The sequence below is a fragment of the Silurus meridionalis genome, chromosome 6 (genome assembly GCF_014805685.1).
Source record: "Silurus meridionalis isolate SWU-2019-XX chromosome 6, ASM1480568v1, whole genome shotgun sequence".
Taxonomy (NCBI): Eukaryota; Metazoa; Chordata; class Actinopteri; order Siluriformes; family Siluridae; genus Silurus; species Silurus meridionalis.
Genome location: NC_060889.1, coordinates 18710495 through 18732491, shown reverse-complemented (window position 1 = coordinate 18732491; position 21997 = coordinate 18710495). Strand labels below are relative to the sequence as shown.

The 21997-nt window shown below is 38.1% G+C and overlaps 1 protein-coding gene across 1 annotated transcript; it reads left to right on the top strand.

The window, feature by feature from the left end:
* The first annotated feature begins 616 nt into the window (after positions 1-616).
* On the top strand, positions 617-20462 carry ppp1r14bb (protein phosphatase 1, regulatory (inhibitor) subunit 14Bb). Its single transcript, XM_046852316.1, has 4 exons — positions 617-1258; positions 18041-18124; positions 18227-18259; positions 18734-20462. The coding sequence occupies exons 1-4, from the start codon at positions 1061-1063 to the stop codon at positions 18800-18802; spliced, it is 384 nt and encodes a 127-aa protein (XP_046708272.1). The 5' UTR covers positions 617-1060; the 3' UTR covers positions 18803-20462.
* The last annotated feature ends 1535 nt before the right edge of the window (positions 20463-21997 follow it).

Below are 21997 nucleotides of genomic sequence, written 5' to 3'. Positions count from 1 at the left end.
TATTTTTTTGCTAGTTTTTGTTTCTTTACTTGTAATGACAAACTTGTTTGCGTTTGAATGTATGGCTGAACATTCGAATAAACCAAGCAAACAAACACATAAAGGTTTCCTCAGGATTTTAGTGGTTCAGGGTGTGAGGTAAGTTTTATGGTAACATTACAATTGACTTTAAGAAGTGACAGGTGAGTCTGAGTCCTTTAGCAAATATTTGTAAAAATATATATAAAAATACTGTACCTATTTTATTTTATTATTTTTTTTTACCATTGCACAATTTAGTGAAAAGTACATCTCAAAAGTGTGTGTTTATATTCTGGTGAGGACCAAATGTCCCCATAGAAATGGAAAATCTCACACTTTGACCTTATGTGACATTCAACTGTAGTTCTATTTAAACAATTTACAGCTGGAAAAGTTGAAAGTTTCCTGTTTGGTTTGTAATGTTAATGTTGGAGTCAGATTTTTGGTGAAGCATAACTTGCTGCATAAACGTTGAATTATAGTTAGAGAGACACGTGGTTGTGTGTGTGTGTGTGTGTGTGTGTGTGTGTGTGTGGGAGGGGGTTAGGCACAGTAATCTACAGCAGCAGAAGCCATAAGAGGAAAAGAGAGAGGAGGGGAAAGGGAAGGACAAAACGACCAGGAGAAGAAAAGAGGAGGGATAGAGGAGTGTTTGTTTTCACGTTGTGTGAATCTGAATAAAGTTCAGGAGGAAAGAAAATCCGGTCGTCCAGATCTTTACAGGACTTAAACCAGTAAAGAGAGAGAGAGAGAGAGAGAGAGAGAGTTTGTGTGTGTGTTTCTCTCAGTTCACAATCCGACACGTGTTGAGCTTCACGTCTTCACGCGCTTCAGTTATTCGGGCTGCCGCGCGCACATGAGCTGTGTGTAAGTGTGTGTAAGTGTGTGTGAGTGTGTGTGTGTTTGTTGAGTCGGATACAGACACAGTTTTATCTTCACGTGGCGTTTTTTTCTGGGTTCACTCTGAGCTGAGCAACACGGCGAGGAAAAACCCAGAGCACAGTTTTCTCCCGCTGCTCTTTCTACCCAATATCGGACTATGGCAGCGGTAACAAGCCCGGATTCAAGCTCACAGAACCGCGTCTATTTCCAAACTCCTACCGGGACCGAAGAGACCGAGACCCCGGCGCGGAAACAAGGCCGGGTGACGGTGAAATACGACCGGAAGGAGCTGAGAAAGAGACTGAACTTGGAAGAGTGGATCATAGATCAGCTCACAGAGCTGTACGACTGCGAGGTGAGTGATCGAGTCAGATCCACTTCCACTCGATACCATTAACAGTCCGGAGATCCGTCTGCCATGGAGTGTTGAGTGGATCAGTAGATGATGTGTAGAATAAATGAGAACGAGAAGATGGGCTACATTTCTTAGTAAACAAATCCAATTTACAAACGCATTCAGGGGATACAATGTAGCGCACTGATCGCGAGGTGTGTGTGTGTGTGTGTGTGTGTGTGTGTGTGTGTGTGTGTGTGTGTGTGTGTGTGGCTATGACCCACTTTCTATTTCTAGCGAAAAGTTTAGGAACCATGAGGTCTTTGGTTTACACACTTATCTACAGTGCTATTAGGACGTTCACACCATCTTAGTGCCTATATGTTTACTTTTTGAATTTGTATAAGGAAGAAACCTTGGGAGAAACCATACTCAGAGATCCCATCATCATCTGGGGGACACCATTCATTGTAGTTTGATCATTGTAGAAGTGTGCTGTTCAGTGCTGGGTTCCTAAATCCTTCAATGCTGAACATGCAAATTGCAATCCTAAGCAATTGTAACAGATTTTTCCTCTCTCTGTTATTCAGTGAAGTGAAGTAAATACAAAAGTTCCTAAAGTCATTCATCTACAGTGGCTTCCTGAACAGAGGGGAGAGGGCTTTAACAGAGTTAGATCAGAGGCCCTAAACTGGTTCAGATCATCTCCTGCTCATTATAACAAAAGAACTCTGCATGTGGCTCATAACCCGCTTCCCTCCCCGTCCTTTTCCTCCCTCCCTCCCTCCCTCCCTCACTGTCCGGGCTGGCTGTCAGACCCTCCCCCCTGACTCCATAAGGAAACACAAAAAAAACCCTCATACTAGTGTACCAAATAGTAGCCTATACCGTATGCCTGTATTTTACATACTAGTGAACTAAATAGTAGCCTATACAGTACGTCTGTATTTTACATACTAGCATACTAAATAGTAGCCTATACAGCATTTCTGTATTTTCATTGCAAAACTCTTACTAGCGTACTAAATAGTAGCCTATACAGTATGTCTGTATTTTACATACTAGCATACTAAATAGTAGGCTATGCAGTATGTCTGTATTTTACATACTAGCAGACTAAATAGTAGCCTATACAGTATGGTTACTATTTTTATACACACCTCATCATACTACAGCATTAAAGTTGTATCATGTCCATTAGTGTTCTTTTTTTTTTTACTTTTTACCCAAAGCAGCATTCAGCAATACTAAATTGTATCTTATAATCCAAGGACACTATTTGTACAAACATTATACTGTATACTATATAGACTTAATACACACAAGGCAGCATACAACAGTACTACTTGTAGACACAATGGGTGCTATTTTTTTCCACAAACAACATATTTAACACTTAAAAATAGCCTTTAGTACATTCTTACTCTTTCTACCTCAACTGCAAACTACTGTACCAAATGGTCTCTAGACCTACTATTTAGACAACATACTAAATGGTAGAATATAATGCATCAGCACTTTTTATTATTTAGTATGATCAGGATTTACAAAGAAGACAACATACTAATTTATTTACTTATTGTAATCACAAAACAGCATTCTACCTATACTAAATAGTATACACTATAAATTAGTAATACTAACCCTATACTGTGTTGGCCCATTTCTTTTTATTCTGAAGGTTGTACTAGTGTACTAAATAGTATACATTATAATTTAAATAGTAAATTCTATATCACGACTTTGGCAAATTGCATAGTATTGTACTAAATTGCATTCTTTATATTAATGAAAACTATGCCCACAACTTTATCACTTTATTATGGTATACACTATAATCATTACAGAAAATCATACTATCATATTTAATAGTAGATTGTATATTCTTAATGTGTATATATACCATAAAAAGCCACATGCGTACCATACCCTCAAAAAAATTGCATACTTCTATTTTAAGCAGTATGTAAAAATAATATGCCACCTTAGCATGTGTGTCATTGTAGCCACAGTGTCTATGCATAAGGATTTTTTTAAATTTATTTTTTGGTAACCGTCTTTTAGTGAAGGTAACGGGGCAGATGGCAGGAACTGGCACCCAGAGAAAAGCAGGAAAAGGTGAGAGGAAGTATAAGGTGATTTTATAAAGATAATAACACGAACTGAAAGGAACAAGGAAGAGTGGCATTCTGAGCAAGCGTGTCGACATGCAAACACACTCGACAACACGTGTGTGTTTGCTTTGACACATGGTTAATAGTGGCCCAGATTTTCTTTTGTACACAGTGAGGCAGGGCAAACAGTGCAGTTATTTATGGAGGAAAAGTTATCTGATGAATCGCTATGTTGTTCAGGCTGCGGTTGCATTTGATTTAAGAAAGCAAAGCGAGCGTGTGTGTTTGTGTGTGTGTGTGTGTGTGTGTGTGTGTGTGTGTGTGTGTGTGTGTGTGTGTGTGTGTGTGTGTGTGTGTGTGGAAAATGAGAGGCAATTCAGATAGAAGTACAGAGAAGTGGAAAAAGCAGATGTTTAAAAAAAATAAGTTGACAGAATAACAGCCAGACCATGAGCAAAAGATGGAAAAGGACAGCTGTGGTTTTAACCTCTGGCCAAAAGCATAAGAAATACACATCATTTTTCCTAAGGACCACACATACACACGCAATTTCACACTTTGGTTAAAACCTGTCACATAGCAACATGAATCACTGTGAGCTTCTTTTATATACTAGTATTGAGCTGTTTGGCCTCAGTACCCGAATAGCATCATTAAAGATGGTTAAGTTTTTTACATGTGATGGTCTTTGGCCGCATTGTCCCAACAGGATTCAGTTCTCTGTTGTATCTTTCAGATTTGGATTTTAGCTTTGCCTTGGTAAATATAATATAAGCTTAGAGAGAAACAGAGGGCAAAAACAAACCCTTGAAGCACACTCATGGCATCTGTGACGCCAAAAAGAAATGCAAGTCATGGTAAATATCTTTAGATTTCGCCATAACAAGCTGATTTAGACTCTTCACATTTCTGTGGGCAAAAGTTTGTGGACGATATTTTCATAGAGCTTGGATTGTGCACAGGGGCATTGTCATGCTGGAAGAGATTTGGGTCTCCTAGTTAAAACGAAGGAAAAATAAGAAGACATCCTTTTACAATTGTGTACCTTAACTTTGTGGTATCGGTTTTAGGGGAACAATCATGCGTGGATGAAAAAGTCCTTATAGTTTTGACTATTATATGCTAACATGTAAGCTCTTAGCAAAGTCATGCCTTACATGCCCTTTTCTTTTATCACAGGATCAGAGATTTGATTTTTAGCATAGTCTCAGTAATTTATTTTGTCAGAATATACCGTAACAACATAATCATTTATGAGAGCAAGGTTAGCACGTTAGGTAACTTAGCATGCAGATGCAGGGATTAACAGTGTTCAGGTTACCGCACTGTTACCTTCTAATGATTTCTATATCATACAAAAGTATAAATATGGCTAATACAGAGTTCTCTGCAATGATCTTTAAAAAATAAGGATACTGAGTCCATGCTAACAATCCTATGGTGTAAAAGATCCACAAGTCGAGATCTTTTGATCTTCATTCATGCTAAAGTGAGACTCCTGTGACCTCTGCATCTGTCCTTCAACATTTGTGGAATCTTCCCCACACACACACACACACACACACACACACACACACACACACACACACACACACACACGTTCATGCCAATCTAGCATTTTCCGTCCTGCTTACACCTTTGTGTGGGTGTGTGGATGTGTGTTTATGGAGCAGGTTTAGACCTGTCTTTCTCAGGCTTTGTAGTCCGCACACTCACTGGGAAATGCTGTGCTGAATATTTAAGCGTTTTTTTCTGAACTTTTTCATTTTTCATTCGCAGAAATATCACACTGTGGAAATATACCAAATCATGGTACCAAATCATGGTTCCCATTTTACTGCAATTCTCATTGTCTATCACACTTCCTGTTCCTGTTAAGTCAAAACAAGCCCCTTTAAGAGGAAGCACTTTTCATTATTGAGAGAACAAAATGAGTAGTTTAATTCTCACCTTCAGCAATGATTACTAACTGCTTTTCTTTTCAAACGAACAATGAGTCAGGGAGAAAAGGCTCTATGTAAAGTTTGTTGTTTACATTTACATGTTCTGTTTAGATTTTAGTTCTAGCGATTTTAATCCGCTTCTTGTGACTAGTAGCTATGACCAAATGAAGCACATTGCTATATGTCTGCGTTTCACATGATTTAGAATTTATGCACGTTGAATTGATCATTTTGAAGGTATATGTGAACAGTGCTCTGTGTGTGTGTGTGTGTGTGTGTGTGTGTGTGGGTTTGGGGTTAAAGTGTGGCAAAATGAAAGTGGTAATGATTTACCACTACTATTTTTAAATACATAATTTCACATTTTGTCTTTATTTTTCTAGCATGACTAGGAAGTGCTTGAGTGTGAAACTGATTTCACAAGTGTGGCAAATCAACCGACCACTCCGAGATTAAAATTTCATGGGAGTTTACACTTAATTACTACAGAAGCCTGATAAAAACCGAAAGCGCTCTCTCTTATTCTCTTTTTTCAGTCTCACACACACACACACACACACACACACACACACACACACACACACACACAGAGAGAAGTATCAAATATTGGCATCATAAAAACCATTATAAAAATTATCTAATCTACATCTCTCTTAACTCTTAATGTTATAATCTGATCATGTCCTTATCTCAGTAAATCAGCAGAACACACGCCTCCCAAATCTTTCCAAAAAAATATGGTCCATGTTTACTTGCAGAAATTTGAGATGTGTGTTTTTACATGTCCTTATTTTTTAAGAATATCCGAGGTCAGCAACTGCATCAATAATAACGGTACTCACAAACATACAGTCAGTACAAGCTGACATGCTCCATAAACTTATAGAATTCCAAAAAAACACCATTTTATCATGTAAAACGTATCTATGGGTGTGTTAACAAGCCTATTTGAGCGACACTAGCTTTGTGGCCGTTTCTCAGCATTGAATATGAGATTAAACAGGTCGAAAAAATTGGCATTGGCATTTTTGTGTTATAGAAGTAATATGATGTTCAAAATCAAATTTTATGTGTCACATACACATTCATACAGAGTATGACATATAGTGAAATGCTTTTTACGACTGTCCAACTTGTAAACCTGAAAGTAAATAGTTGGACAGTCGTAAAAAGCATTTCACTATGTGTCACATTGAAATGCTTTTTGTTGTAGGAAAAATGTATTAGATGGAGGTCAAGTGAAAATGGCAACGCAACACCACATCATAATTGAAGTTTGTGTGTGATTTTCTTCATGTCTGACTGAACCTTGAAACAGTCATTATAAATACTAAAGAAATGCTTATTATATTAATGAAATACACAGGCTACAGAAATGAATCAGGATAGAGCTGAAAAAAGACGAGTTTTCATTTTAAAGCATGCATCTAAATTGCCAAATTTATAGATGATGCGTAGGAAAAGCTTTTTTTGTTTTTTAATGGACAGCTAGAGAGTCAGAGTTGCAGCAGCGGGTCACGGAAGAATATAAAGTTCTTTGTTTTTATTATTGCGCCACATGGCTAAGACATACAACGTTGTTTTGAAAGAGCTGCATTTTCAAACAAAACCGCATATTCAAATTTCCCAAAAGCTCCATTTTCTCTTTGGTAAAAAAAAAAAAAAAATGCCGTCTAATTTTGGATAAATTGTAGAGATAAACATGTCTTAAAATTGGTCCAGATGAGATTTGAGCTGACTTTGCTAAAGTAAAACTGATATTATTTGTTGTTCATATGAGTACAGTATGAACGTTAAAGCAGCACAAGTACATTCATGTGCAGTTATAGAGATTAGCACCCAGTTGGACTACAGTTCGGGACCGGTCTACAGGCTGGACGCTGAAGCCTGCTGTGAGATTTGGTCTTTTTCCAGAAGGCATCAGGAAGATTAAAAAGCTTTGTGTGGCAAGGAGTTTCTAAGGCCAGCGGGTCTCCTGGAAATAGCTGCTCTTTCAGTTCACATGCTTTATTCAGCAGTCAGTCTCGAGGAGACAGACAGACTGCCCAGTTTGATAACTTGGCGTACCGTAACTATGGTTCCATTCCCCTTTGACCCTTAAAGCATTAGGAATAGCTAAGTGTTTTCCGAAGTCATTTTCATCTACAGCATCAATAACATACGAGTAAGTATCACTATCAGTTTCAACATCTTGCATCTTATTGTGAGAAACAAAACTTGAAGACACACCTCCCCAAAAGTGATGTAATTTAAAGACAGTCTTCAAATCACTCTCTCAACTGTGTGTTACTCATTTTGATTCACACACATCCATGTCTATAGCACCACCCAATACATTACATTATTATTTTATTATAACTAAGTAGCTGTTTTGCTTGTTTAGATCTGTGTTCTTGCAGCTCTGTGTTGTTTTATGTGGCACTAGGGTTCTGGAGAAATGTTGTCTCATTTCACTGTGTACTGTATCAGCTATATTTGGTTAAAAGGACAATAAAAGCTTCCTGACTTGACTTGTTCATCAATTGAAAGTGGCGCAATTTTTTTCCGAGGAAAGAATTCGAGATTGTGTTACACACTGATACCACAAAACCTCATTACATTTTTACTGTGTTGCTTCACTGTGGAAAAGCTGCATATAATAACTGCTTTTTCTCTGTTCCGTCTCCTAAGAATTTTATTGTGTGTAATGGTTGTGCTTTCATTTCACTTAAAAAAAAAAAAAAAAAAAAAGTTTATTTGTGGAATTAAACAACTGCCCCAAGACTTTATTTTTCAGTTCAGGGAAACATGCGTGTCTGAAACGAGTGCTTGTGGTGATCACACAGACGCAGTGGCAGCCCTTGGCATTGTAAAAGTGACCTTTAGCTTTTGAAAGGCGCTTCGAAACGTTTGCAGTAGAAAAGGGGGTGTAGCTGGTGGTTGTTTATATGTTTTGCTTAGGGTCAAGCTGTGTAATGTTATTGCAACATGGAGTGGTAGTGGAAACTGTCTTCCTTGCCTTAATAATTATGTTCAGTGTAAATGGTTGTAGGGTGTTTTTATGCCTGAAGTTTATGTAGCATCCAGGCAGCTTCTCATTTTCTAGCTTCAGAAATCTCCTAAGGAGTGAAACGCTATAATGCAAACTTGTATTTCTCACTCGAAACCTTAAAAATTGTAAAAAATAAATAAATAAAAAAGGTATTTTTCCCCATGCTTGCCAACTAATTACAGGGTCCAGTCCAGACTTTGGGGCTACGCATGGGGCAGTAGTAAACCCCCTCGCTGTGTTTAATCAAGCCCAGGTGCTTTCACTGGTTTAAAGACACTTGTGGAAATTGCTGTTTGAAACCTGTAATTAGTGAGAGCAGAGCAGGGGAGGACAGCACCCATCTTCCAAGTGGCCCAAGTGCAGATTAAACCTCCCGAATTACACTGAACAATGGGCTCATTTATCAACTTGGATATGAACAGATTTATTCTCAGGAGCATGTATACACACACACACACACACACACACACACACACACACACACACAAAAAACGAGGTCTTCATGAAAAATCTGTTATTTTGGATGACCGAGTATGTTTGCATAAGCGCAGGCTGACTAATGTTAACCTTAAGTAATCATTTTCAGATCATATAATTGTCATGGATTACTAAAATTCTATATACAGATTATTCTTTCAAGTCTAATTAGTGATTTATTTACATTTAGCAGAAGCCCTAATTCAAAGCAAGTCACAAATGTGTTGTGGAAGCTCTATAGAAATCTTAGTTCACGTTTAATGAGAGTTACCTGAGGAAAAACAAAAACAAACTATATACAGTTTAAACATGTGCACGTTGTAGTTAGCAGGAGCTGCCGTCGCCCTTACCGTTCAGAGTATTGCACATTCTGAAAGCCATTCTGCTCCACACTGTTGTAATAATGATGGTTTGAGGTATTGCATCGTCCCTGTCTGCTCGAACCAGTTTAACCATTCTTTTCTGCTCATCATGGTGGTTGCACATGTGCTGCATGTCTGTGTAAACCTAAGAGACATTCGAACCTGAAAACCCAGCCTGTCAGGCACAATTATCCATGCCATGTTGAAAGTCAAAATGAAATCATTTCCCCATTCTGTTTGATGTGAATATTAACTCAAGATTTAACTCCAGCATGACCGGAATGCACGATCCAATGCAATGCACTGCTGTCCCATGATATCCAACGTCTGTATACATAATATGCGTTTACTAATTTCTTAGATCTCTCTCTCTCGCACACCCCCACCAAACCCAGGCTTTATATCCTTGGATAGTTGGATATACAATAATGGATGGATGTAATGAATAGACGTATAATTAAATTTAATAGTCCTCGTTGGCCATGAGCTACACAGCATGAGGCAAATGATGCAAAGTGACCATGGAATGTTTCATTTCAGAAAAAACATCTAGGGCGTCAGGCCTTTTGAACGCAATCAAGAGTCAAGAAAAAGCGTTTATTTGCGAGCCAAGGCTTGATTTATTGTTCTCTCTAACAAAGAGCTAGCTTCAGTGCATTCTACTCATTGTCTGTCCGGTCAGGCTCACTGGACTCATGATTTAACTGCAGCTCATCATGTAAGATCACTTATCTTCATCAAGCCTCCCTATGTGCTACAGGCTTCCATCCACTCGTCTCATCATCCCACTCTGTTATGCCCCCCCACCCTTATTTATTCTGTTATTTTACCCCTTCAGTTTTTGATAAGCAGGAAATAGGAAGTTAACTCCATAGTGACCTGCTGAAGGAGTGTGTTATGTGTGCAAGTGTATGAGATGGCAGACTGTAGCTATAGAAACTCTTCCCATGTGAACTGAGAACTTGCTTCTGTAATCTGCACAATCATAGGCACGTCTCAGGTGAATAAATCAGACTACATGATGCGGTAAGACTTTTTGCATTTCATGCGTATTGTCTCTTATCAACACTGTCATGACTGACACATAGAGGCTTAGTGCTATGGGTCTATTATCTCTTATCAGCCTTTTTATAGTGTTCAAAGCATTTATTCATACTCTGTGTTTATCTACTTAATCTGTAAAGCATCTGTTATTACCGATGATACGATTTTCAGTGTTTTTCTGCTCTGGGGAAAAGAACAGAAACCCTGTTTATTCAAAACTCACTAGTCTAAGGGCAGATGTTGGGACAGTTGCTGAATTGTAAAATTCACACCTATATAGCATGAGGTAAGACTATAGCTGTTACAGTCTAAATATGTCTTATCAATAATCCTTTAGTGTTAAAGTAGTTCTTATGCAAGTGTTCACAATCCAGTAATTGTTTCCCCCACTGTTAATGTTTAGGGGTACTTTTAATACATATGTTCCTATTATAAAAATAGATTTCTGAAAGATTTAGCAAAGATATTTTCACGTGTATTAATAACAGAATGTATGACACCTGCCTTTTAATTATAAGTAATCTTTTCTAAGCACACTTTCAATGTCTTGTCTACTGTAAGATTTTCTGCTTCTGATGTAATACATAAAATAATAATAAAAAAAAAAATCACTGCAGTTTTACTTTATCTGAAAACAATGATGTAATTGATTGTTTTCTCTCTCTGGGATATGGAAAGATGTCCGTCTCTACTGACTGTGTATTGATGTGTTATTGAGTGTGCTAAAGTCTTGATAAGAGAGGCCTGATGATGAGAGACCGCAGGCAGCGGCCGATACAGTCCTCTTCCACTCTCTTGCATTACTACACTACAGTTATTACAGCCACATCCTGGTAAAGTGCCACAGGCTTCTATGGATGATGAGGCAGTGATAAAGTGACGAGTTTTCCAAATGTCTAAGTGCGCAAAATGGCGCGTGTGGCAAAGAGTAGATAAAAGTGAAGGCAGATTAGGACTTGGAATAAAACTGAAAACTATAAACAGATGGGGAAGATGAAGAGGAAAAATGTGTTTTTCCCACTGGCTGCTATATGTCTGTCAATACCTTAGGTGTATCTCCTATCATCTACTTGTCTAGTAGAGTATACACAATTGCCCAATGTTCATATTCAAAAATAATGAAATATATTTTCAAAAGAAATGGAGCATGTACAATCATGCCCCACAGAGTAAAATGTGAGATAAACTATATAGTATTTTGGCTCTAGACATTTTCATTCATATGTGGTTCTTTCCCAAACTGCTACCACAAAGTTGGAGGCACGCAATTATTACAGGATGTTTTTAAATATGATTTTAATTGAATTGAACTAAGAGACCCGAACCTGTTCCAGCATGACAATGCCCCTGTACACAAAGCAAGCTTTATGAAGATATGGATTCATATCATTGGCCAGAGTGGAAGAGCTTGCCTGCTACAGAGCTCTGCACCTCAACCTTATTAAACACTTTTAGGAGGACTTAGAACCCTAGGCCAAAGTCTACTGGAAGATCTTTCTAGAACAGTGGAGGTTATTATAACAGCAAATAGGGACTGTAGAAAAGTTTAGGCAGAACCAGCCACAAGTTAGTCTTCGGTTTTGCTCCTGTGTCCATCTCAAAGACTTTGTATCATCAGGTCATAAAACGTCATAGTGCAGCATATGCCGTTCATGAGCTAGCATTACACCTAGTCTAGCTCCGAGGCTTACATGACATGCACATGTGATGTCAATTCATTAAAAAAAGGCTTGAATATTAATATTATTATTATTATTATTATATTATTTTTATTACATCATTATATTAAGCATCTCTGGTAATTGGATCGTGTAGCACTAGGCAATAGTAATTGATTTAATGCAAATCTCATGATCTGCCTTATTTGTAGTTGGGTGAAATGAATGATATTACAATATATGTAGTTTTATAATTAGGATTCTGTTTGTAATTGCATGTCCCACATCACATAAGGAGGAGAGTGTTTTATTTGAGCCAGAAATGATTCTGGGCCTGGCTATATGGGATTTACTCATGCAGAAATTTAGTTACACACACACACACACACGTTAACAACATACTCTTACTCACACGCTTACTCAGACACACACAGTCCTTTAACTGTGAGCATGTATTGTTCTAACTGATATGAACATCCTGTTTCTGTTTATTTGTCTAGCTTATGAGTTTATATTGACTGGGCAGGAAGTGGGTTTCAAGTTTTGACTTGATTTCTCGCTATTTATTTAGAAATGCTGTTGAGATGCTGAAACGTGCCAACTCCTTTAGCAGCTCTGTGTGTGCTTGTGTAAGTCTGGAGAGGAAGAGAAGAGATTAGCTAAAGAGATAGTAAGTCAGCCTGATTTTTTGACTCTGACCTTTAGCTTCCCATTTCCTACTTCCTGTCTGCACATAATCACCCTATTTCCGTCCTTGTCTCTTTTATCTCAGGCCCAGCAATTATATCATCATCAAAATAGCTCTTTTACAGTTTCTCAGAGAACTTGTATAATAAACACAGGATAAAATTTGGATATTATAAGTAGGCATAATAAACCAAAAAATATTTACAAGATAATAAACACCGTTCTTTAAAAAAACTATGCAAAAAAATGATCTACAATCACAACTCATTATAAACATTCTCAACATTACTCTGCTCCATTACTCAATATAGTTTAGCTTTCGTGAGTGGATATTGATAGAAATTAAGTGTATCCTTTTTTTGAGTTTCACACCTGAAATAAACTGAATATCTGCTGGAGTGGTTCATAGCCATTTTCAAGCTGTCCATCAAACAAATAACTGCAGTATCAAAAACAAGCAACTCTTTGGAAAAAAAAGAAAAAAAAAAAGCACTTTCTCCAGTTCATCATCAAAAATGTCCTGATGAATAGATATATAAGTCTACTTAAGATACATTTTGCTAATTATTTAACTTTTTTGACTACTTAAGAATGAAGGAGCAACACTTCACACTTGTTCATGGGAAATGTAGTTAAAACAGCGGCTATTTGGACACAGCAGTAATTCTTGTAGTCATCTTTGCAAATCAGGTCCTCACAATTCTCACTTTTTCCTTCTACTGGTTGGATCCCACCCCTTTTTTTCTTCTGAGACTTTTTTTTTTTTTACTTCCACAGGATGCTGTTAATGTCTATAAACATTCCACGGAATGTTCCTAGTCTATATCACCCTCCTTCGAATGTGTTCAGCTGTCCTGTGACTCGGCACGAGCAGCTTTTTGGAAAGATAAAATGTCTTCACATGTGATGGACAGAGCACATGCCTAAGATATTGCTTAGCTGACATGTGACAGGATATGAATGAAATAGGAGAAATATTAGGTTTGAAAATTGAGACTGGAAGTTAAGCATTGCATAGGACTTGAGATTGAATTTTCTACCCTCCAGCAACCCAAAGAACATTTATATATATATATATATATATATATATATATATATATATATATATATATATATATATATATATATATATATATATGTATATATGTATGTGTGTGTGTGTGTGTGTGTGTGTTCTAAATATAGTTTTTGAGTTTGATCAGGGTTATGTTAGGAATAGAGGCTGTTTAAGGTCGATGTGGTTAGGTGTTATGTGAGCAAAATCTCTGCAGCCAGAAATCCATAAATGTATATCTTCTTAATGTTAATTTAACTTCAACTATACTGTACAGACAGCAGATGATGTCTGAACATTTATTCTGGTTTTCCTGTACCTTTAGACTGTCCTGTATATTTATAGCAATGTGCTACACTACAATGTCATTCCACAGAAATGCTAGGTTTGCACACTGATCTTGCACTTTGTTTTGTTACTGCGTTCTGAACAACAGTTTCGTCTTGCGGGTCGTGTTATGGTGCGGTAGACATGATATTTTGGCCCAATGTCTGTGTGTATACAGAGTAGATGCCAACAAATACTGCAGTGGAACACGGACCTGACACACAATCTATTGCTTGTTTCTCTAACCTCACACATTTTGATCTTTGGTTTCATGTTACTGTTTAGTGCAGAGCTGCCTAGCAGCAGAAGGCCCTTGGGGAATAGTTAAGAGAGTCTGTGTGTGAGTGTGTTGAAGTTTGTCTCAAAGCCTGCACATAGCAGGCAGTTATTATCCCTCCTCTTCCTCTGTGATGAAGGAAGTCATGTGATTTACAGGGGTCAGATGAGTGCAGGAGCTATGATTGACCCGCTCTCATACTCTGAGTGCGTACATGCTGCCTGGAGCATATACACACACACACACACACACACACACACACACACACACACACACGCACACTACTCAAGTGCATATTAATGATTTAGCCTGTTAACTCTCATGGTAACACGCCACTATAACAGGTCACCGGAAAGGTTTTTTCAGTCACTCTGAATCATACCAACGCCACTGAATCACACAAGATGATGCGCACACACACACACACACACACATTAATAAGTGCCACACTCTCTTTGGCCTAGACCTTACGGTGTACTTACTGTGTCCTAAGGCAGCAAATTGGAATTTCATCGAATTTGATAAGACACTGATTACTATGAATTCCTGCTACCGAATGAAAGCACTTTGTGAACTTTCCTGAATAACTTCATGTGTGACTCATTTTAAGTCCTGACTTTCTGCTTGTGTGTTCTCTTTCTCTCTCTCTCTCTCTCTCTCTCTCTCACACACTCACACACATAAAAGGCCAAATGTGTTATTTAAAGTGAAGTTTATTGAGCATCTCATGAGTTTGTTAGCTAACTACCTCATTTGAGTTCACCATCTGGGAAATTCTCCTGTGGGTCAGACCTATAAATCGAATGATCAGATCAAGCTCTGTGTTGCCACACATTGGATTGGTTGACAGATCAGATCATATTATTAAGGGTTCCTTCATTTTCTAGATAGAGCAGTTTCAAGCATCAAAGTGACAGAAAAAACGTTTTAAAGTCTCAGTTGTCTCTAAATTGGGTATTTGGTTTCAGTAAAGAAACACATACAAATGATTAAACCCTTCCTATGGCACGTGCGGTCCAACCTTTCTTCAGTTCCCTAGACACTTTAGTTTCCACCTGCAGTTAGTTCCCATTTACTGTCCAATGTGCAACAATGAAAGCAAAGCTGATCAGCATAGTTTCAGGTTATGCTACAATATATAACCTGCTACTGAATGTACTGCATAATAGGGACATTAGCAGGGAAAATCTAACTTGGGTAGCAGAGACTATTGTTTTTCATATTGAGCGATTGCAGTTAAACTATTGTTTTGCTAATCTGCAGTGATGCGCACATGTTACATGAAAATCAAACCGCTTCCTCACTCACTACTGCATGAATTTATTTGTGTTTTACTAGTACGGTTTAAAAGCTGTATTTCGTTTAACTGTTACTGTCCGTCATGCTCAAACCCTGGATTTCTGGTGTGAACGTCGGGGTTCGGTTCCACGTTTCTAATAAGTGCGTGTAATTCAGAGAAATCGAGTAAAATCGGGAACAGAGCCATGTTGTGGCAGAATCAGTGTACCAACTCTGTTCCTGAGTGAAAGGTCGTTTGTGTGAAGAGCGACTGCTTGTGTGTGTGTGTAAAAGAGTGAGAGAGATTTGGGTAGGGGGCAGTTGGGCAGGTGCAATGACAGCTGGTGTGGGCAGCCCAAGCCGAGGGGGAGGAAAGAGAGAAACGAGTGAACATGGCAGTGGAAAAGAGGACGTGCGAGTGCCACCAGCAGCACTTCCAACCACATTTCATTTTCCACTACAGAACACTGTGAGTGTTTTTAGGATTTAAGGACATTTTAATGTTTCTTGGCACAGTGCAACTTAATTTTTAGACTGTTGTTGCATTGGCTGTGTTTGCACTGAGGTACTATTGAGGATTGACAAGAGGGTTGTGTGTTAAAAATTAGAGAGAGAGAGAGAGAGAGAGATAAAGAGAGAGAGAGAGAGAGAGAGAGAGAGATGGGTGGGCTGGGCTGAATAAAGACGAGCCTTCATTAAACTACATTGTATGTAAGTGAAAAGAATTAAAGCAATAGAGAAGAGGAGAGAGAGGGAGAGGGAGAGGGAGAGGGAGAACGTCAGCATGTAATTTGGGTTTGGCGTTTCCAGCCATGTGCGCTATTTTTACACCCGAAATGAAGCGCACATCTGATCTTGCACATTCAACAGGCAGATTTAAGCACAATGAGACTACTAGGACAAATAAAACATAGAACTAAAATAAAAGGGAACAAGCAAAACAATATTAGGAAGGCTGAGCTAATTGCTGTAGGACGGCTTGGAGACAGCAGACGTGTGGACAAATCGAGCCAAAGCGAGAGGAATGGAAAACACACACTGAGCCAGTGACTTTCGATGACCATTTCCAAACCCATCTGTTTCATGCCCACCAGTTCCCAACAGGCATTTAGCTGTACGTCCAAACTTCACTGAATCGACCATATTAACACTGGAGGAGATGCAAATGTTGAACGAGCAATAGCATAAACACAAATTTAGGTTGATTGTGTCTTAAAAACTTTCCCTAGTAGACCAAGGAGACTTTGAGAATGAACTGTTAATGCTAAATTGAGGTTCTGCTCTGTTTCACTGCTGAGCCTTGGGGAGGTTTTGGATTCTGTCTTATGTCAGATTATTTTCTGTGGTTAGATCCAGTTGCCTAAATAGCCTACATGAGCTAATATTAGTTTCCAGCTCTGATCAGCATTTCTGTTCAGCTTCGTAGCAAACAGTACATTTCTCTCTGTTCATATGTAGACCGTTTCTGAGAATTAAAAAAAAGCAAATCATTTGCACTCTGAAGGAAATAACATTTTACTCACCATTAGCTACATGTACATCAGAGAGATACGATTGTAGGATGCAAATGTTTATCGATATATTTGTTCTGCCAGAATCACTTTGGGATTTATTGGATTATTGGAACACAGACTCTGCCAGTTCAATAAAAATAAATAAACATCATGTCACAGTGGTCCAACGTCCTAACGCACTGCGGTGCCCAAAACGCACATTCCACTGTTAAAATGACATTCAGGATAATCTTGATGGTTTTACTACAACAAATGTAGTCTGGAATTTTGCATTAGGTTTGTTTGGCATATTTTGTATGGAGCTGTAGTCAAGTCCTTAATGCAGAAGGAAAAAAAACAACAACACGATGTCATTATAATATACCATGTACACTACATATGCCAAATGTATGTGGACACCTGGTCGTCGCATCCATATTTGGTTCTCCCCAAGCTGGAAGCATACAGTTATATAGGATGTCTTTGAATGCTGTAGCATTATAATTAACCTTCAATGAAAATAGGCTCAAACATGTACTAGCACAACTGTACCCCTGCATAGTAAGTGACAATCATAAAGACTTGAATTGCCAAGTTTACCAAGAGTGGCTGAATAAGCAAATCACCACAGCCATGTTCGAGTGGAAATCCTTCACACAAGAGTGAATCACAGAAATAAATCTGAATTGGGATGTTCACACCAGCGTGTTGGTGAATTGTCCGCAAACTGGCCACGTGGTTTGTTACAGTTCTACACTGTAAAGATGACATCAGGCTAGACTTTTGCATGTTGTACTTGATCAACTTCATAACAGAGACCTCTTGTGGTGAGCTGGTGCCACTACACTGTTTATATGGCAAGGGTTATTTAATCCTCCATGAGATTTAATCACTCGAGCCTGTTATTTTTGTTTGGCACAAATCACATGTGCAGGACTCTTACCACTGGGTTTGTGTCTCTGTGTGTGTGTGTGTGTGTGTGTGTGTGTGTGTGTGTGTGTGTGTGTGTGTGTGTGTGTGTGTGTGTGTGTGTGTGTGTGTGTGTGTGCACCCTACAGGAAGAGGCAATTCCTGAACTGGAGATAGATGTGGATGAGTTATTGGACATGGAGAGCGATAAGGATCGAGCTGCACGTGTTAAGGTCCTACCACTTACATCCTCTACCCATGTCATCCTATTATTTTGCAATAGTTTCAGGAAGAAGTGATCTTACTAATGCAATATTTCTTCTGTTTGTTCACAGGATCTGCTGGTGGACTGTTACAAACCTACTGAAGTAAGCATCTTTTTTAGCAGCAAGTTAGAATACATATGTCATTTAGGATATTTTTTTATATAATTCAGTTTTTATATGTTTAAATATTTTGACTTGGTTTGTTCTAGATTTTCTTTTATCATGCATACAAAGGGAAGACATTTTTCATAAATAAAATATGAATAAAATCATGTATTTGAACAGACACACTGTGTCTGGGTTACTGAGTTGTTTACAGTGGAACAATTAAATATTTAACAAGAAAACCTGATAAAAACTGTTGATTCTATATACAGTTAGTAATAGTGACCAAAATTATCCAAAAGCCTCTAATTATATTAATATTTGTATACTCCCCAACCCTAACAAATATGTTTGAGCACTTTAGTACAGGTATGATATACACAACCAAATGCACACTGTATTTGCATCCCAGATTTCTCTGTGTATCTTTTGAAAAGCTGATTGTGTTTTGTCCTTCGTTTTCCCCTACAGGACTTTGTAGTCGAGCTGCTTGACAAAATCCGTGGCATGCAGAAGCTCAGCACACCTCAGAAGAAATGATACACTCACAGCCTCGGCTCCTCCTTCTAACCCTCCCCCAGCCAATCGCAGCTTCTTCCTCTGTTTTACCAGGTTCTCAAGCAATCGCATGAGGCAGAGGGAGAAGTGATGGGACTGGGGAATCTAGCCAATCAGATTCTTATAAGCAGGGCTTATTTTTGTTTTGTTCATTTTTGTTAACTTTATGGTATATATTTTTTTTTCTATAAGGGGAAACGATTACCTTGTTGTTTTGAGGCATTTGTAGAAATCCTAGCAATATATTTCTACATATTTTAGGTATTAGGTGAATGAAATTTTGTCCCTAGTGGACAACAAACGTACTGTTTGTAGTTCTCTGGAATTATTATGACCCACACTGCGATATAGTAAGTTTTATGTGGCCTTGTTGTTTTTATTCTTATGTATTCCCTTGTTTTATCTTAATCTTTTTTATCAAAAATATTTTTTTCTTTTCCCATTCAACATGAAAGTGCTTTGCGATGATAGATCTTTAATGGGAATGATGAGGATGAGGGGGATGGTGGTGGAAAAGCTATTTTAAAAGGCTTTTTTTTTTTTTTTTTTTTATAAAAGAGACATTGCAACCCACATAGACAGAAACCCGCACCCGCATACACTCACACTCAGACAGACGGGCGTCACCCCCCTCAGGGATTAGTGGGAACATGTACCACACACCACAGCTGTGGTTATTAAGCCCCACACTCACACACAGATGTGCACACGATAGCATGTGGGGCACAGAGGGAGATGACGGCGTGCTGGAGGGTCTCGCGGCTTGCCGTGAGGTCTGCCAGTTTATAAGATCCCAATTAATGTTTTCATTTGATTCTGCTAAATCATCTTACCCAGAAAGCCATCTGCTTCTTTTCTCATAGCTGATTAAACACAATGTTAATAGGGCTAATCGCATATTCCACGTCTGTCAGAGGACTAAGAGGCTTCATTTTCAATCCTCCATTTTACACACATTTGTTCAATTTCCACAAACGAATGCACAGCCTCTTAAATGGTATATGCTAGTTTGTATTTTAATTTGAACTCCGCATGATCAGGGCATACATGATGTACAAGACAGAGAGAGTCCCTCTGAACGCTTCTGTTTATTTTGCGATCTTCCTCTATCCATCCAGCCCTCATCCGCTCTCAGTAAGAAACCCTTTTCTATATCAGACGTTGCCTTAGTACATATGCTATGTTACAAAAACCAAATACTTGGAGGTATTCATTTGGAAAATATAGAAAAGAGCAATTGGAATTTTTTAGGCTATAGGGTTAAAAATCTCCTCACTGTACTTTCCTTGACTTCGGTTTACTATAAGAAAAAAAAAAGGTGAATACGTGTGGAGAACAGTCGTTTTTAGGTGTATATAAAATAAAACGGAGTCATTCGTTTTATTAGTGTGTGAATTGTACCAGGTGAAGCTGTTGATTTTTTTTTCTCTACAACAGCACACATAATATGCTAACTAAATTTAATAAGACAGATGATGCTTTTGATAAAGTGCAGGCATTTGACATTAGTTTGTGATGTGATTGAAGGTCATATTTTAGGGGTGGGGGGCAATTATGAGAAAATGTAGCAATAATTTGTTAGTTTCCTGGGTGTGTTCAATTTTATGCAACTTTAATAAAAAAAAAATATTGTTAAACATCATTTGCTGTGCGTGTTGTTTGATTTGTGATGCACATTTGCATGTAAATTATACAATGGAGAAACGCGGAGCCACTCAAAGGTGAGCACAAGACATATTGCATGTTCACTTGAGAAAAAGACTAGGTTATTAGCAATGCTCACTACAGGTTAAAAATTAAAATAGATTGTGCTTGCAGAATAATTCAATGGAAGCACGGTGAATGAATCATTATTATCCAGCATAAAACTTTGGATAATAATGCACTTCTGCAAAACGGGAATTATTTTCATATAACCAGTCACATGGTCCTAGTTGTTTTAATTATTTTTGGTTAACTAAGACATCTTTTACTTGTCATGAATATATATTTTATTTATTTTTTTTTTTTAAGAGAAATGGCTCCCAAAATATTTACAATCGGTGAGCCCCAATTAACAGAACAAAAACAAATCTATGGATTTTATCAGTACAGGTGTATTTTACAATCTACACAATAATGGTCAAATATTTGCAGAGACCACTAAACTCATATCCAAGTCTTAATCAAACTTCTGTTTGCACAGAATTGTCTTTCTATGCTGCATTGTTACAACTCTGTTAAAAAGGTGTCCAAATATTTTCCCAGCATGACAATGCCCCTGTGCTGGTTTACAAATAAATGACATTCTTGCCAAGGTTGGTGTAGAAATGTAGACCTCAATGCTACTGAACACTTTTAGGATGAACTTGAACACTGATTTTCCCCAGTTCCCCATGCATGACATCAGTGTCTGACTAATGAGTGACAGCAATGTCCACCCCCCAGAAAACTGCCAATTATGACAGAACTGGGTAACTACATGTGGAATACTGATCAGAAGGCCAGTGTTTGAGCCCCAGTCACGCCAAGCTGCCACTCCTGGGCTCTTAACGAAACTTTTAAGGGCCATGTTTATCATGGCTGACACTGCACTTTGACCCCAGCTTCTTAAAAAGTATTTTACAGTGCTCTAATGTATATGTCGCATGTAAATGCATATATTAAATTCATGTGTCCAGGTACTTTTTACACAGTGTATATGAAGTCGCAACTGCGACACTGGTTAGGATAAAATAGATACTGAAAATGAATAATCTCTCGAATGGTCTCTATCAAAATCTAAAAGGCTTGTATGCTTTGGCTCTGCTGCTTTGGGAATCCCTGCATGCAGATTTGTATCTGGAGAACTAGAACTGCAGCCTAAAGGCATTTGTTTGGGGGAAAGTCCTTTGAATTGAACATAAATTAATAACACATTAATAAAACATTCAATTGAATGATGTTATATATTTGACACTGACGCGTGTCTTTGAGCACATAAATGAATTCACAATATTATGTGATGTAAGATAGTAAATATAACTTGATCTCTTCCGGCGGAAGTTCCCGAAAAGTAAATCCTGTTAGAGAGTCGGCTTTTTTTTTTTTTTTTTTTTAAAACATATCTAAAGCCCTATTGGACGATTCTGGGTTTCAGTTTTAATCGGTGAGCCAGCGATGTACAATTCTAACGATCCTATTGGACGGCGGGGATCG